Source organism: Pelobates fuscus, chromosome 5, assembly GCF_036172605.1.
Source record: "Pelobates fuscus isolate aPelFus1 chromosome 5, aPelFus1.pri, whole genome shotgun sequence".
Classification (NCBI taxonomy): Eukaryota; Metazoa; Chordata; class Amphibia; order Anura; family Pelobatidae; genus Pelobates; species Pelobates fuscus.
This window is the reverse complement of record NC_086321.1, coordinates 199,948,796-199,965,048: the sequence shown is the minus strand read 5'-3', so window position 1 is coordinate 199,965,048 and position 16,253 is coordinate 199,948,796. Positions and strand designations below refer to the sequence as shown.

At 41.1% G+C, this 16,253-nt stretch overlaps 1 protein-coding gene across 1 annotated transcript in view; it reads right to left on the bottom strand.

The window, feature by feature from the left end:
- Positions 1-9,537: 9,537 nt before the first annotated feature.
- LOC134612740 (glutathione S-transferase theta-1-like) overlaps positions 9,538-16,253 on the bottom strand; it is a 53,599-nt gene continuing 46,883 nt past the window's right edge. The window contains exon 5 of the mRNA XM_063457173.1: positions 9,538-10,003. Within this exon, the coding sequence (XP_063313243.1) occupies positions 9,803-10,003 (201 nt within the window). The 3' untranslated portion in view covers positions 9,538-9,802. The remainder of the gene's footprint in view (positions 10,004-16,253) is intronic.

The following is a 16,253-nucleotide window of genomic DNA, read 5'->3' as shown; positions in this document are numbered from 1 at the left end:
CAGGAAATGCTAGCAGAATGCTTGGTTGTATTGGGAGAGGTATTAGCAGTAGAAAGAGGGAAGTGCTCATGCCATTGTACAGAACACTGGTGAGACCTCACTTGGAGTACTGTACACAGTACTGGAGACCCTATCTTCAGAAGGATATTGATACCTTAGAGAGAGTTCAAAGAAGGGCTACTAAACTGGTTCATGGATTGCAGGATAAAACTTACCAGGAAAGGTTAAAGGATCTTAACATGTATAGCATGGAGGAAAGACGAGACAGGGGGGATATGATAGAAACATTTAAATACATAAAGGGAATCAACACAGTAAAGGAGGAGACTATATTTAAAAGAAGAAAAACTACCACGACAAGAGGACATAGTCTTAAATTAGAGGGACAAAGGTTTAAAAATAATATCAGGAAGTATTACTTTACTGAGAGGGTAGTGGATGCATGGAATAGCCTTCCAGCTGAAGTGGTAGAGGTTAACACAGTAAAGGAGTTTAAGCATGCGTGGGATAGGCATAAGGCTATCCTAACTATAAGATAAGGCCAGGGACTAATGAAAGTATTTAGAAAACTGGGCAGACTAGATGGGCCGAATGGTTCTTATCTGCCGTCACATTCTATGTTTCTATGTTTCTAAACAAAACCTGGAATTTGCGCTATGGGATGAAAGGGACTTCGCCACTGGGTTTTGGAGAGGCCTGCTTGCCAGCCTCCTGCTGGGTGACTATGGCCCTTGGGATGTATTGCCCTTTAAATTCGTTATTTGGGCAGATTGGATTTTTTTGCACTGTTTCTGTCCCTTTAAATACTCTGGGAAGGGATCTGTACTTTTGCTATGGCACTTCGAATGCAGCCAAAGTAGTCGAAGTGGCAGCCATTTTAATTCAGCCGAACGCGGTCAGCTGTGTTTTGCCGTCGAGTTCATGGAACTAAAATCGGATGCTCAACGGCACGAACACCACTGAAGTTTTACCTTCTTTTGGAACTTTCACATGTCGAATGGAGTCGAACGGAGTTCGACAATTCGAACGCTACATTAAGCATTCGTGCATTCAAATGATATTTGAACTGGGATGAATAGACCGGCTGCACAGCACATATCTGTGGAACTGTTTTGGGCATGAAAATGTGCATGCGGTCGGTCAAAGGAGACTTCCAGCTAACTCCCGAACGGCTGAACAGATTTTCATGATTTTTGAGTATGTTTTTTCCCTTATTATGCTGTTTCTGAAAATGTAAGTATTATGCGCATGTGATGTGTAATTTTAAAGTTATAGAAAATGTGTAAAACGTATATTTTTCTGCCTGTGATAATTGAGTTAGTCCATTGTGTTGAGGTAATTGTATCACAGGCAGAAGGGAGGGTTTGTGTGCATTAGCTTGACGTGTCTGACTGTACTGTACATTGTTGATTGGCTGTTGCAACTTTGTGTCCTGTGTACCACAAGGTCCACGTGGGTGGTAACCTTGTGGGGAAATGTGTATAAAAGAAGCAATAAAGCCCCAGCTCAGTCTGTTCCTGTTTACACTCCAAAACTGTGTGTTGTCCTGTTATTGGAGGGAAGAAGATTTGCTCCTGTGTCTGCTGTACCAGCTTGCAGGAGATTCAACGGGGAAAGTCCTTGTAAGGATTAGAGCTAATTCCCCCATTCGGTTCCAGAGTTCCCAGGACTGAGTGTCGTCCAGTGTCTGGAGGTGTCAAGTGGAGGATCAGTGCAGTGCTTATGGTCCTTGGTAAGCGCTGGAGCATTCATCAACGGATGTACCCAGTTGGGGTGCCAGGTAATCCGTTACACGCTATTTGTCTGTTCAGGCGTAATTCACCTCTGTCATATTATGTGCACCCACACTTATTATATATAATTTTATTCAGGGGAAACAGGGCATTCATTTAACATCAAATATTTAGGTATGAAACATAATTTAATATGGATAAAATAAAAAAATGGGAGAAAATAAGATTTTTTTTTGTTTGTTCTACGTGACAATTTAACTGTGAATGTCATAATACTGTTTGCTTTTACTGCAATAAAATACACACATTTGCATTCAGACAAGTTTCAAATATAAAACACCACCCCCTATGTACAGGTTTTATGGTGTTTTGGGAAGTTACAGGGTCAAATATTGCATGTTACATTTTTCAGTTTTTTCACATTGAAATTCACCAGATATGTTATGTTGCCTTTGAGACTGTATGGTAGCCCAGGAATGAGAATTGCCCCCATGATGGCATACCATTTGCAATAGTGGACAACCCAAGGTATTGCAAATAGGGTATGTCCAGTCTTTTTTAGTAGCCACTTAGTCACACACATTGGGCAAAGTTAGTGTTAATATTTGTTTTGTGTGTGAAAAATGCAAAAAAATACGACTGGAGAACCGACCACCTCAAATTCCTAGGAATTAACATCACACAGACACCAGCCCTACTATATAAAACAAACTACCAAAAAAAACATTATCTGATATAAAAACACTGTTAACAGGATGGAAAGGTAAATACACCTCGTGGTCAGGCAGAATAGCTGCGATCAAAATGATTATTTTACCGAAACTGCAATATTTATTCAGAACACTGCCAATAAAATTACCCCCCCCCCCCGTTTCCTTCAGGAAGCACAACAAACACTAATGGAATTTATATGGGACAAGAACAAGCCACGGGTAGCGAAAAGTACATTATACCTGCCGCGGGAGAAAGGAGGGATGGGTGTACCCAACTTAGACAGCTACTACCGTGCAGTCATCCTGGGCCCACTTTTAGCAGCATGCCACCGAACTCACCCAACTCCATGGGAAGAGATAGAGACATACCATGCAAACAACATCCCCATAAAAATATTGGCATGGCTCCCAAAAACCCACAGACCACCGACGAGCGTGATGCTTCCAGTCACAGCACTGACAAAAAAATTAATCTCTGAAATCTACCAATCAATACACACACACAACGATCATACAAAATTCTCTTTCACAACTGCATGGGAGAAATAATTCAAATATAACCTAACTCCGCAGCAGTGGAAAAACATTCTAAAGGCACATAACACCCTTTCTAAATGTGCCTCACACATGGAGCTCTCTCGCAAAATCCTATACAGGTGGTATTTAGTACCTACTCGCATTAAAGCGGCGCACCGCCAAGCATCTGACATATGCTGGAGATGCCATCAGCATAGAGGCATGATGCTCCATATTTGGTGGAACTGACCCATCCTAGCCACATTCTGGGACGCAGTTTCCACCATGATTCAAGAGAGCACAAAAACAATATTACCCAGAACACCCGAAACATACCTCCTCCAAATATTTCCAAAAGGAATGAGGTGGAAGCAAAAATACCTAACATATCAGATACTCATGGCGGCCCTTACGGTACTGAGTAGACACTGGAAATCACCTCTTCCTATGCCAATCACCGAATTTACACAACTATTAGAAACTACAATGCTATATGAAATAGCAGCCAGGCGAACCCCCCTTCCAAAGAAGGACTGGCGAGACGCATGGGACGATTGGCGCCAATACATGGAGCGCAATAATCACCCCCCAAAATGAACGGAGTTGCAGATGGCTAAAGCATGTATGTGGCAACCGACAGCTGTGTTCCTAAAGGCATGAACCAATGTACACACATGTAGAAAAACGGTACTAAATAAGGTCAGTGTAAGCCACTTCACGCCTTGGAGTGACACCTACTTCCCCGTTACCCTCCCCTCCCCCCCCCCCCCGCTACCCCCACAACTGATTTCCACCTTCTCCTAGTGGTATCCTAGATAGGGAATATCCAAATCACCAACGCCATACCTGAAGCAAGCATGACCTAATTTGTTGAACTAAGTACACTAATGTAGCATAATTCTTCAGATGGAAACTGTGTATTCAATCTGTATACTGCAAAACGCACATGTATTACTGACAATGAGGCACCAACGTGTGTGCTCATACCACTGTACTAAGTATATGTAAGCATGCCACTGTTTTCTAACTATTGTCCTTTTCTCCCACCCCTTCTTCTTTCTGTATCCCCCAAAAGATCAATAAAAATTGTCAAAGGTAAAAAAAAATAAAAAATAAAAAAATAATAATTTGAACACCAATTTTGGCCAGTGTTTTCATGAAACGCAAGCCTTATATTTGACTCTATAACTTTTGAAAACACCATCAAACCTGTACATGAGGGGTACTGTTATACTCAGGTGACTTCGCTAAACACAAATATTAGTGTTTCAAAACAGTAAAACGTATCACAACAATTATATCGCCCGTTTAAGTGCCATTTGTGTGTGGAAAAAATTCAAAAAATTTCACTTTCACTGATGATATCATCGTTGTAATACATTTTCATGTTTTGAAACACTAATATTTGTGTTCAGCGAAGTCTTATTTATTTATTTTTTGTTTATTTATTTTATTTTTTAACAGATTTACATATTTATTTATTTTATATTATATATAAATATATATAATGATAATTATATATATATATATATATATATATTTTTTTTTTTTTTTTAATTCTTTATTTTGTTTGTGCATATGGTTAACAAGCATGTTTGCCGTGCCACAATAGCTGGAGCAAACTGGACTGTATACATAAGAAAACATCATTATGGCATTTAAAACATTGCACATTTTTAAGTAAGTAATCAGGATGAACAAATATAGCATGTCACTGTGGAGTATGTGGTTATAATAGATTAATTAGTGGGTAAACTTGCAAGGCAGGTTGCGCTTAGTGGTATATGCTAGCTATCATCCTTGCTATTTGTTCTACTCCTTGTTGATGGTAGAAATGTATAGCACAATGTGTGATGAGAGACAGAGAATGAAATATTGCAATACTAATAAGATATCAACATTGTGAAGGTTACCAATTCGCTTGCGTGATGTGTGTAGCAGTAGCTGCTAGCAGTTGTTACTCTCGTGAACTATGTTCGCTGGGTGTGTGAGATGCGTGTAGGGAGTGTGTTTTCTGAACGCTAGTGTGCTAGTCTGCAAAATGTGAGTTAAGAGGTACATGGTCACATGTTTAGTGTTTGCTAGTCAAACGGGTAACCGCCTGGATACACTATGGAGGCATATACATAGCAAGTACATTTTGTTTAGTCACTTCAGCTTAGTCAGTGAGCTCGATAGGAAACAAAACACAAAAAGAAAAAGCAGTGAATATCTAAAAGGAAATCATAGTAGGTTATCCAAAGCTAGTGTAGTCGCCCTGGGGCTTGTTGTTAAAGCATAGTACATGTTAAACATGCACTTCACCATCCGCTCCTTCCCCTCATTGACACCTCTCCCAGACCGCGCCGGGCGGGCCTGAGTCAAGCAGTCACTTTTTCCAAGCCTGTTGCTGCAGTTGCTGAAAGCCTTCTTGATGTCTGGAATCGATAGGTAGCCCAAATCCCTGGTGCACGTGAGTGTCGCTGGTGAGGGAGAGCCGGCTTAAGGACTGTGCCATCAAGGTTGTTGCTCGGGTTGCGCCGTCCGTCCGTGTCTACACCTCGGCGGTATCGCCCGAGGGACACACATCCGGGGTTGCTCCCTGCCTCGTTCTCCAGTAAGTCGGCATTATTGTTTTAAAAAGTGACCGCAAGTTATTGACAGGCGGTAATGCTCCTGGGCAGGTTGTCATGATGGTCGGTCAAAGTTAGGTAATCTCTCCTGTGTACCGCTTGTTCGCGCTCGCTGGTCGCGCACATGGTTAACGTGCGGCGGCCATCTTGAGGACCCCTGCTCTGCAAGCTCTCTTCGATGGGGTGGTTGTTTAGGCCCTGTTGGTGTATCCGTAGCGGCCCACGGGGACCGGGATAACCCCCCCCGGTCCAGAGGGGGGGGGGGAGGCAAGACGCCGGCCGGAGACCCGGGAGAGCGGCCGTCTCTGCCCGGCTCAAGCTCCGGCGAGCTTCGGGCCTCGTCGGGTTACTTTGGGCGCCAGTTAGGGTCATGAGAGGTATCCCCGTGTGCCCCATCCGTTGGGGGTCCCGGTGGGCACCAGTATGGACCTGTGGTTGCCTTTGGCTCCTAGTTGGCTCCGATTCTTCAGGCCCTGAAGCGGGAGCTCAGACAGAGCACGTCTGATCCCGCCGGCGGTCAGGCCCCGCCCCCTATATATATATATTTAATCAATATCATTCTATGTGTATTTTGATATTATTTATATATACATTTAGACAGCGTATGTTTATTTATGTGTATGTATGTGTGTATACACTTAGATCATATATATATAATAAATATATATGATCTAAATATATATAATTTAATTTTAAATATTTTTTTTAAACTTTTTTTCTTTTTTTGACATTATAGGCACTCCCCCTGCTGGCAATGCTGTGGGCGGCTATTCTGTCCATGTGATCGCAAGGTCCTCCCAAGGACCTCACGATCACATGGCCCAGGAACAGAAGGAGTGGGACTCCCTGGGATGCCAGGTGAGTGCACACACCGCGATCGCCGGCGTGGGATCACCGGCGACCAGGTAAGTACAATGCTATTACACCTACCGGCGTTTAGAGCCGGGTCCCCAAGGACGTCTTAGCACGCCCACCTTCTTTAAGGGGTTAAAGATTACAGATCATTTATTAAGAATTGTGTTTTGTACTTCATATGTGAATAAGAAAGACTACTGCAATGGTGAAAACAAATAAATGTATCACATAGTTATCCTTATACTCTTTTAAGGGAAATAACACTCATGTGATTATATTGTTCGTTGACATTTTCAGGACACATTTTAACTGCATGCAAATATAGGAAGTTGGTAAGGAATGGTGGTAAAAAAACTTATTTTAGGAATGCTTGATATAGTGCTAGATATACACCCCATTCACCCTGACATGATACTGTTAAATGGTTTATTGACAGATTATGGTCAGTGTCAATGATATGTTATGTTATAACTGAGAAGACAATTAATGCAACTATGTAAATGTACCTCTAGTGACATACCTATTATTATTATTAATACTATTTATATAGCGCCAACTTTTTCTGCAGTGCTTTACAATATTATAAAGGGGGACATTTGACAATAAACTAGACAATTACAAACTGTTACAGTAATAATAGGTTTATGAGGGCCCTGCTCAACACGATAGGAAGGGCAGAGTGTGGGATAGCAACCAAGCGACAAGGTAGGAAAGTAGCAGAACTGGAAAATGAGAGTGGAATATGACCTTTTAAGAGGAAGCAAGAGACAGGAGAAAACCTATTTTTATCCAATACAGCACATGTAAAAAAAATAGATACCGTATATACTCGAGTATAAGACAAGTTTTTCAGCACATTTTTTGTGCTGAAAAAACCCCACTCGTCTTATACTCGAGTCAATTGTCTGTATTATGGCAATTTACATTGCCATAATACAGACAAGGACCGGGGGCTGGCAGGAAGGTGTAACTTACCTTTCCTGCAGCTCCTGTCAGCTTCCTTCTCTCTCCTCCGGTCCGTGGAGCTCCCAGGTCAGCTCCCTCTGCAACGCTCCGCGCGGCCGCGAGTCTTGCAGAGGGAGCTGACCTGGGAGCTGCACGGACTGGAGGAGAGAGAAGGGAGCTGACAGGAGCTGCTGTGAAGGTAAGTAAGAGCTCTCTGCCAGCCCCCCTCCTACAGCCCATCCACTGGACCACCAGTGAGTGAGAGCCCCCCTCCCTGGCCAGCTAACAAGCAGGGAGGGGGGACGAAAAAAAAAATATTAATAATAAAAAATAATAAAAAAAAATAATAATAATAATTAAATAATAATAAAAAATGCCCACCCCCTACCAATGCTCTCCATCACACACACACACACACACTGCACTCATACACACACACTGCACTCATACACACACACTGCATTCATACACACACTGCATTCATACACACACACTGCATTCATACACCCTGCACTCATACACACACACTGCACTCATACACACACACTGCACTCATACACACACACTGCACTCATACACACACACTGCACTCATACACACACACTGCATTCATACACACACACTGCATGCATACACACACACTGCACTCATATACACACTGCACTCATACACACACACTGCATTCATACACACTGCACTCATACACACACTGCATACACACACACTGCATACACACACACTGCATACACACGCACACTGCACTGCATTCATTATATACACACTGCATTCATACACACACACTGCATTTATACACACACACTGCATTTATACACACACACTGCACTCATATACACACTGCATTCATACACACACTGCACTCATATACACACTGCATTCATATACACACTGCACTCATACACACACTGCACTGCATTCATTATATACACACTGCATTTATGCACACACACTGCACTCATACACACACTGCATTCATATACACACTGCACTCATACACACACACACTGCATTCATTATATACACACACTGTAAATAAATATTCAATTAATATAATTTTATTAGGATCTAATTTTATTTAAAAATTTACCAGTAGCTGCTGCATTTCCCACCCTAGTCTTATACTTGAGTCAATAATTTTCCCAGTTTTTTGGGGTAAAATTAGGGGCCTCGGCTTATATTCGGGTCGGCTTATGCTCACAGTGCATTCATTCAGAAGCAAAGGTATGTAAAAACAATGTGGACATTGTGTATGACTTGATATTTTTTGTACTATTGTTTTCCATTCCTTTATATTACATAATTAAAGTTAACTCAATGTATAAATGTTTTTTAGGAAGGAATGTAATTTTGCATTTTCATGATCAGCAAGATAACAGATACAAAGTTTGGTTTATTTCTTAGTTATATTAACAGTCTGTATAGATAACATTGCAACCAGCAACAGAGTGTACATTCTAACTTAAAATATCCCATCTCTGACCGTTTACAGATTAACTGTTTAGTAGATAAACAACCTTAATGGAAATTACCATTCCCCAAACAGTTTGTTTCTAAAATAGTGAGAAAAAAAGAGTGGAGCAGTAATTGTCAGTAAAGTGGCTGTTTAGGTGATAAGCCCAAACTAAGTGCAAATAGTGAAATTTTCTTAAGAGATAATACTTAGTATAATTTGTCCTCCAATCGGCTTCCTCTCAGCACATATAGAGAAATATATTCAAGAAACACATGATAGTGTAAATTGCAAAACCACAATGCAGTAATCAAAGTATTCCCACAAATATACCCAGAAATTATGGGGCTAAGAAAATACCTAAATTAAATGATATAGGCTATGAAAGGCTCTAGCAATACAAAGGCTTATTACAAATTACGAATTAAAAATGACATGGAATTACAAAGAAAACTTGTCAGAACATATATATATATATATATATATACACTATAAAAACTGCCTCTTACAAGAGAGTATTGTGAGTAAGGCACGGCATACGCCGCTACTCACTGCCCAGCTTTAGTAAACGGGTGTAGGAGACTGTGGCTTCGTTATTGGAGCTGCAAGAACACTTTCAAATGCTGGATTGCAGAGTTGCTTCCCGAGCCTCTGTTGTCTCCTTCCCACGGAGTATTATCTCTTAAGAAAATTTCACTATTTGCACTTAGTTTGGGCTGATCACCTAAACAGCCACTTTACTGACAATTACTGCTCCACTCTTTTTTCTCACTCTTTTTTCTTGCACTGAATTTGTGTGTTTGAGGGTATCACACCTAGAGTGTACTAGCAGCAGTCAACTACAATTGGATTGGAAACAGCAATATAATTGTATTTATAATAACAATAGAAATTCTGAGAAAGAGCGCTCCAAAACTAGTATTTTTTTTTTGTTTCTAAAAGCTGAAATTAGAAAAACCCTCAATATGCGTACTTCAGCAGTTTTGATTTAAAGAATGTCTTCATTACTAGTGGCATTGAATCAAGGTGTTGCTCTTTGATATTGATGACAGACTCATGAGCCTCCTTGAACAGATCTGACCCAATTGCTTCTTTCACGCGGTTTTTCCAGGCATCAAGCTTTGGGAAGTCTTCAAAAACAGTGACCCCACTTGCTACTACCTGTGGGAAAAAGGGAATTAGTGGGTGATAAATAAAAATTTTTGCTTAGAGAGAGAGAGAGTAAAGACATCGACATGCTTCATCAGAGGATTCCTGAATACTAAGTACTTTCTTGCTTGAGTTGGTGTGTTGGCCAGACCAACTCAAGCACTTTTAGGACAACAATTAAAATTATATTTAGTAAACTGTGAGTTAGATGAATTGACAACCACATTGATTAATTTAGACTAAGACTAAGTGCTGAGATAAAAAAAACAAGTCCATCTAAGGGCTTATTTCTAATAGCAGTAAACTGTGGTTATTACCATTACCTCCAAACCCATGTTTTGCAGCCTACTAGGCTACATCTCAGCATTTACCTATTAGGATCTGGAATGTAAAGTACTGATACAGTGGCTTGTTTAAAGTCATGGCTATAACAACCACAACTGAACAGGATAAAAGGCACATGCTATGCATGAGCACTTTACCTGGTTTTCGCTGATCACACTGGTAGCAGAATAGTCAAAGTCATTTCTATGTATATGTAAGCAGAACCTGTTCAGATGATAATTTGTGCATATTTCTTTATGTGACATCAAAGTGTCTGTCCACAATACAAGTAACATATCTTTTCATTAATGGGTTATATATGTGTGTCCTGTGCCTGCCATGATGGCAGGATACCTTGTGGTGCTGCACCATCCTCTAGAGATAGGTTCGAAATATTGAATAATCCTAGTCATTTCCATTCTGAGTTTTTTCCTGTTGTAATTTTTTTTTATGATTGCTCAACCTTCATGTGGATTACCACTATATCATTAACTAATGCATATTCCATATCTTTACACAGGTGCCTTAAAAGTGAAGCTTCATTTTTGTATGTAACACTATGAATTTGAAATTCAAAACTAGCTGGTTAAGATCTTTAGAAGTTTACTATATTGTTTTTGTTTTGAGATCTTTTGCCACATTGACTCTACGACTCGTAACTTCGCCTGTTTGACTCTTTGTTATCCTGTTTTTACCAATACCAATCTTTACTTTATTTTATTACATTGTGTAATTTATCAACTGTTAGAGATACAGTGGCTGGGCCACTTAACCACAGGCTATCTCGCAGGACCATAAAAGGGAGGAGGTGATTTAATTAATACAATTCTTTTAATGGCTGAAAACAGGTGTCAAGATAATAAGGATGTCTTATTAATGAACATTTTCCCAGGAAGTTATCTAGCGCTTATCATCTATACATTATAAGAATGTAACATTAGTAAAAGTTGAAGACAGTGGAATGATAAAAAAAGCAATTATAATGTGCAATATTTCATTCACAAATTCTAGTTTTTATTCTTTGAAAGCAATTTTGTACATTCCCAATTATGTTTAATCACTTCAATGCAAAGATTATTTAGCAATAGCGCCTTTTTATGTATTAATATAGCACTGAACAGTTATTACATTGAACTTAAATTGGACCTTTAAACTAATTAGCATTTCTGCTTGTTGAGCAGCCTTTGACAGTCTATAATATTAAATCAGTGTATCATATAAATCACTGGTAAGACCACACATTGAATATCCTGTGCAATTTTGGGAACCTGATCTAAAGATATTATGGCACTAGAAAAAGTGCAGAGATGGACTACAAAATAAAAATAAAATAAAAAAAGGAATGGAGCATTTTAGTTATGAAAGGTTAACAAATTTAAATATCTTTAGTTTGGAAAACCAGCACTTTAGAGGGGATATGATAGCATTATACAAATATACAGTGAGGGAAAAAAAGTATTTGATCCCCTGCTGATTTTGAACATTTGCCCACTGACAAAGAAATTATCAATCTTTAATTTTAATAGTAGGTGTATTTTAACAGTGAGAGAAAGAATAACAAAACAAAAAAAAAATCCAGAAAAACGCATGTCAAAAAGGTTATAAATTGATTTGCATGTCATTGAGTGAAATAAGTATTTGACCCCTTTGACTTAGTACTTGGTGGCAAAACCCATGCTGGCAATCACAGAGGTCAGACGTTTCTTTTAGTTGGACACCAGGTTTGCATACAGTCCAGGAGGGAATTTGTCCCACTCCTCTTTGAAGATCCTCTCCAAGTCATTAAGGTTTCAAGACTGATGTTTGGCAACTCGTACCTTCAGCTCCCTTCACAGATTTTCTATGGGATTAAGGTCTGGAGACTGGCTAGGCCACTCCAGGATCTTAATGTGCTTCTTCTTGAGGCACTCCTTTGTTGCCTTGGCAGTGTGTTTTTGGTAAGTGTCATGCTGGGATACCCATCCATGACCCATTTTCAATGCCCTGGCTGAGGGAAGGAGCTTCTCACCCAGGATTTGACGGTACATGGCCCCGTCCATAGTCCCTTTGATGCTGTGCAGTTGTCCTGTCCCCTTAGCAGAAAAACACCCCCAAAGAATGTTTTCACCTCCATGTTTGACAGTGGGGATGGTATTCTTGGGGTCATAGGCAGCATTCCTCCTCTTCTAAACACGGCGAGTTGAGTTGATGCCAAAGAGCTCGATTTTGGTCTCATCTGACCACAACACTTTTACCAAGTTCTCCCCTGAATCATTCAGATGTTCATTGGCAAACTTCAGATGGACCTGTACATGTGCTTTCTTGAGCAGGGGAATGTTGCAGGCACTGCAGGATTTCAGTCCTTCATGGCGTAGTGTGTTACCAATTGTGACTATGGTCCCAGCTGCCTTGAGATCATTAACAAGATCTGGACTGATTCCTCACCGCAAAGTAGTTCTGGGCTGATTCCTCAATGTTCTCATGGTCAGTGAAACTCCACGAGGTGAGATCTTACATGGAGCACCAAACTGAGGGAGACTGACAGTTATTTTGTGTTTCTTCCATTTGCGAATAATCGCACCAACTGTTGTCACCTTCTGCTTGGCGATGTTTTGTATCCCATTACATCCTTGTGTAGGTCTACAATCTTATCCCTGACATCCTTGGACAGCTCTTTGGTCTTGGCCATGGTGGAGAGTTTGAAATCTGATTGATTACTTCTGTGGACAGATGTATTTTATACAGGTAACTGAGATTAGGAGCACTCCCTTTAAGAACGTGCTCCTAATCTCAACGTGTTACCTTTATAAAAGACATCTGGGAGACAGAAATATTGTGGACTGATAGGGGATCAAATACTTATTTAACTCATTATCATGCAAATCAATTTATAGCTTTGTTGACATGCGTTTTTCTGGATTTCTTTTCTTATTCTGTCTCTCACTGTTAAAATACACCTACTATTAAAATTATAGACTGATCATTTCTTTGTCAGCAGACAAATGTTTAAAATCAGAAGGGGATCAAATACTTTTTTCCCCTACTGTATTTAGAGCCAATATAAACCATTGTCTGTAAATCTGTTCATAAACAGGACTGCACGTAGGACACAAGGTCACACATTTAGAATGGAAGAAAGTAGATTTAGTCTAAGTCAAAGGAAAGGTTTTTTTTACAGTAAGAACAATGAGGATATGGCATTATCTGCATGAAGAGGTGGTTTTATCAGAGGCTTTAAACAGCAATTGGATAAATACTTGCAAAAATATAATATATTGGAATATAATTTTAATTAGTAGGGTAATAACTTCTTGATCCAAGGAGATATCTAACTGCCATTCTGTGGACAAGAAGGCTTTTTTTCCTATCTTGTTGTAAAATGAAGTTCACGATATGTCATATAAACCCTCTAATAAAAGTGGGGCAGAACACATTAGCTACCACATGAAATGCATATAGAGCAGCACTTCTCAAATTATATGCTCTAAGCACTATAGAAAAACACTTTGAATATCATTGTTCTCGATTGTGCTAAAATCCTTTGGGTGCTATTTCCCAGAAAACCATCTATTCAGTTTGTGTCATAACATTTTGACCCGTTTGACAACTTTTTTTGGTCTCTTCTGGCTGTAAAGCCAGGTTTCTCTCGTATAGTTCCTCTCTTTGGGACAGCAGTGATGGGATATGCACCTGTTATCTCAGTGCTCTTAGCATATGGTTAATGTCCAGAGCTGGATGGCAGAAGCGACTCTCTAATTATGTGAGTTACATGGCTGCTTAGGGCCTCTTACTTGGATCTTGCAGCCTCTTTGGTCTCCTGTTTATCAATGGAACTGATTAAATGATCTCCCCTGCTAGCCCATGCAGGACCATCACTAATTGAATAATACCCCAAATATAAAGTTTTAACACTCTCAGGCTGTTGGAGAGCTCAAAGATCAATCTCACTAGCCAGCACAGCATGTGGCGTGTACTTTTTTTTTTATAACACCCCTATAAAACTGCACCCACTACAGCCCATAACCCCTGGATCCACCATCTCTCCATATACTCACTACAGTCCATGGGCTCATGGACTAATAGAAGCCCATGGCCATCTCAACCTCATACACACAGATCTAGTGTGTAAGGGCGCAGTGTATGTGAAAGCTGCTGTGTGTGTGTTTAAAGGGTGCACTGTGTGTGAGTTTCAGTGTGTATGTTTTAGTGGTGCAATGTGTGAATGTGTTTGGAAGTATTGTGAGGGAGGAGCAGATGAGAGCAAAGTAAATCTGTGCATCTATTTTTTAATTATTTACGTATTTTTTTTAAATTAAAACCAATTCATAAATGTTATATCCCCCTCCCTTCTTACCTTTGGCCCAGGAAGGGGGACCTTTCTAGTATTCTAGACTACAGCTCATCCGGCTAGAGTTCACTCTTGCGAGATCTGGTTAGAGCATTGCCATGGTAACCCCGGCAAGGCTCCAAACTCGCAAGAGAACCTAACAAAGCTGCAAGTTAGAACCCCATTCTGCCACAGTTAAGTGTCAGTGGGCCAGTGAGGGAGATCTGAAATTACAAACCAGACAAGAGGTATACTGAGACAAAGTAGGGACTACCTTGTCTCTGTGTATTTACTACAACTAACACTTCTAAACTGGTCGGAAATACTGCCATTTAGATATGGAAGTCCCTGCAGCCATCACCAGTGAAGGCTGCAGAGAATTGACTTTATATGGATGATGTTGCAGTCTCATGTGACCAGGGCCGGACTGGCCCACCGGGATACCGGGAAATTTCCTGGTGGGCTGTCAGCACCTGGGGCCGGGCAGGCAACTGGCTGACCTGCGGCCGCAGGGGAAGCTCTTCTGGCGGCCCCATGGGGGAGCTGGTTCTTCTTGCGGCCACAGGGGGGAGCTGGCTGTTCTGTCTCTGCTTCCCCGCCCCAGCGCGCAGCTTAATGAGACCGGGGCCAGAATATGATGTCATATACCGGCCCCGGTCTCTTTCTAGCGCGCGGGTGGGGGAGCAAAGACAGAACAGCTAGCTCCCCCTGGGGCTGCAAGAAGAGCCAGCTCCCCCATTGCGGCCGCCAGAAGAGCCAGCTCCCCCATGCGGCCGCCAGCACAAAGGTAAAAATTATGTGTGTCAGTGTGAGTGTATGTGTGTATGTCTGTGTCACGGTGTGTGTGTGTCTGTCTGTCTGTCATGGTGTATGTGTGTCTGTCTGTGTAATTGTGTGTGTGTGTCTCTGTCTGTCATGGTGTGTCTGTCTGTTTCATGGTGTGTGTGTATGTGTATCTCTGTGTCATGGTGTGTGTGTGTGTGTGTGTGTGTCATGGTGTGCGTGTGTCTCTCTCTGTCATGGTGTGTGTGTCTGCCTGTGTCATGCAATGTGTGTCTGTGTCATTGTGTGTGTGTGTGTCTGTCATGTAATGTGTGTCTGTGTCACGGTCTGTCTGTGTCATGATGTATGTGTGTTTATCATGGAATGTGTGTTTCTGTCTGTGTCATGTAATGTGTGTCTGTCTGTGTCACGTTGTGTGTGTGTGTCCGTCACGGTCTCTCTGTGTCATAGTGTGTGTGTCTGCATGTGTCATGTAATGTGTGTCTGTGTCACAGTGTGTGTGTGTTTGAGCCATTGTCTGTCTGTGTTATGGTGTGTGTGTGTGTGTGTGTAAAGGTGTGTGTGTGTCTTTTTTAAGGTGTGTGTCTGTCATGGTATGTGTGTGTCTGTCATGGTATGTGTGTGTCTGTCATGGTATGTGCATCTGTCTGTGTCATGGTGTGTCTGTCTGTCATGGTGTTTCTGTCTGTGTCACGGTGTGTGTGTGTCTGTGTCACGGTCTGTCTGTGTCATGGTGTGTGTCTGTCATGCTATGTGTGTGTGTGTATGTGTGTTTTTACTCACCTTTTTTCCACCCACGTCGTGCTGGTCTCCCCTCGACTGGCCCTGCCTCTATGGCTGAGATCATCA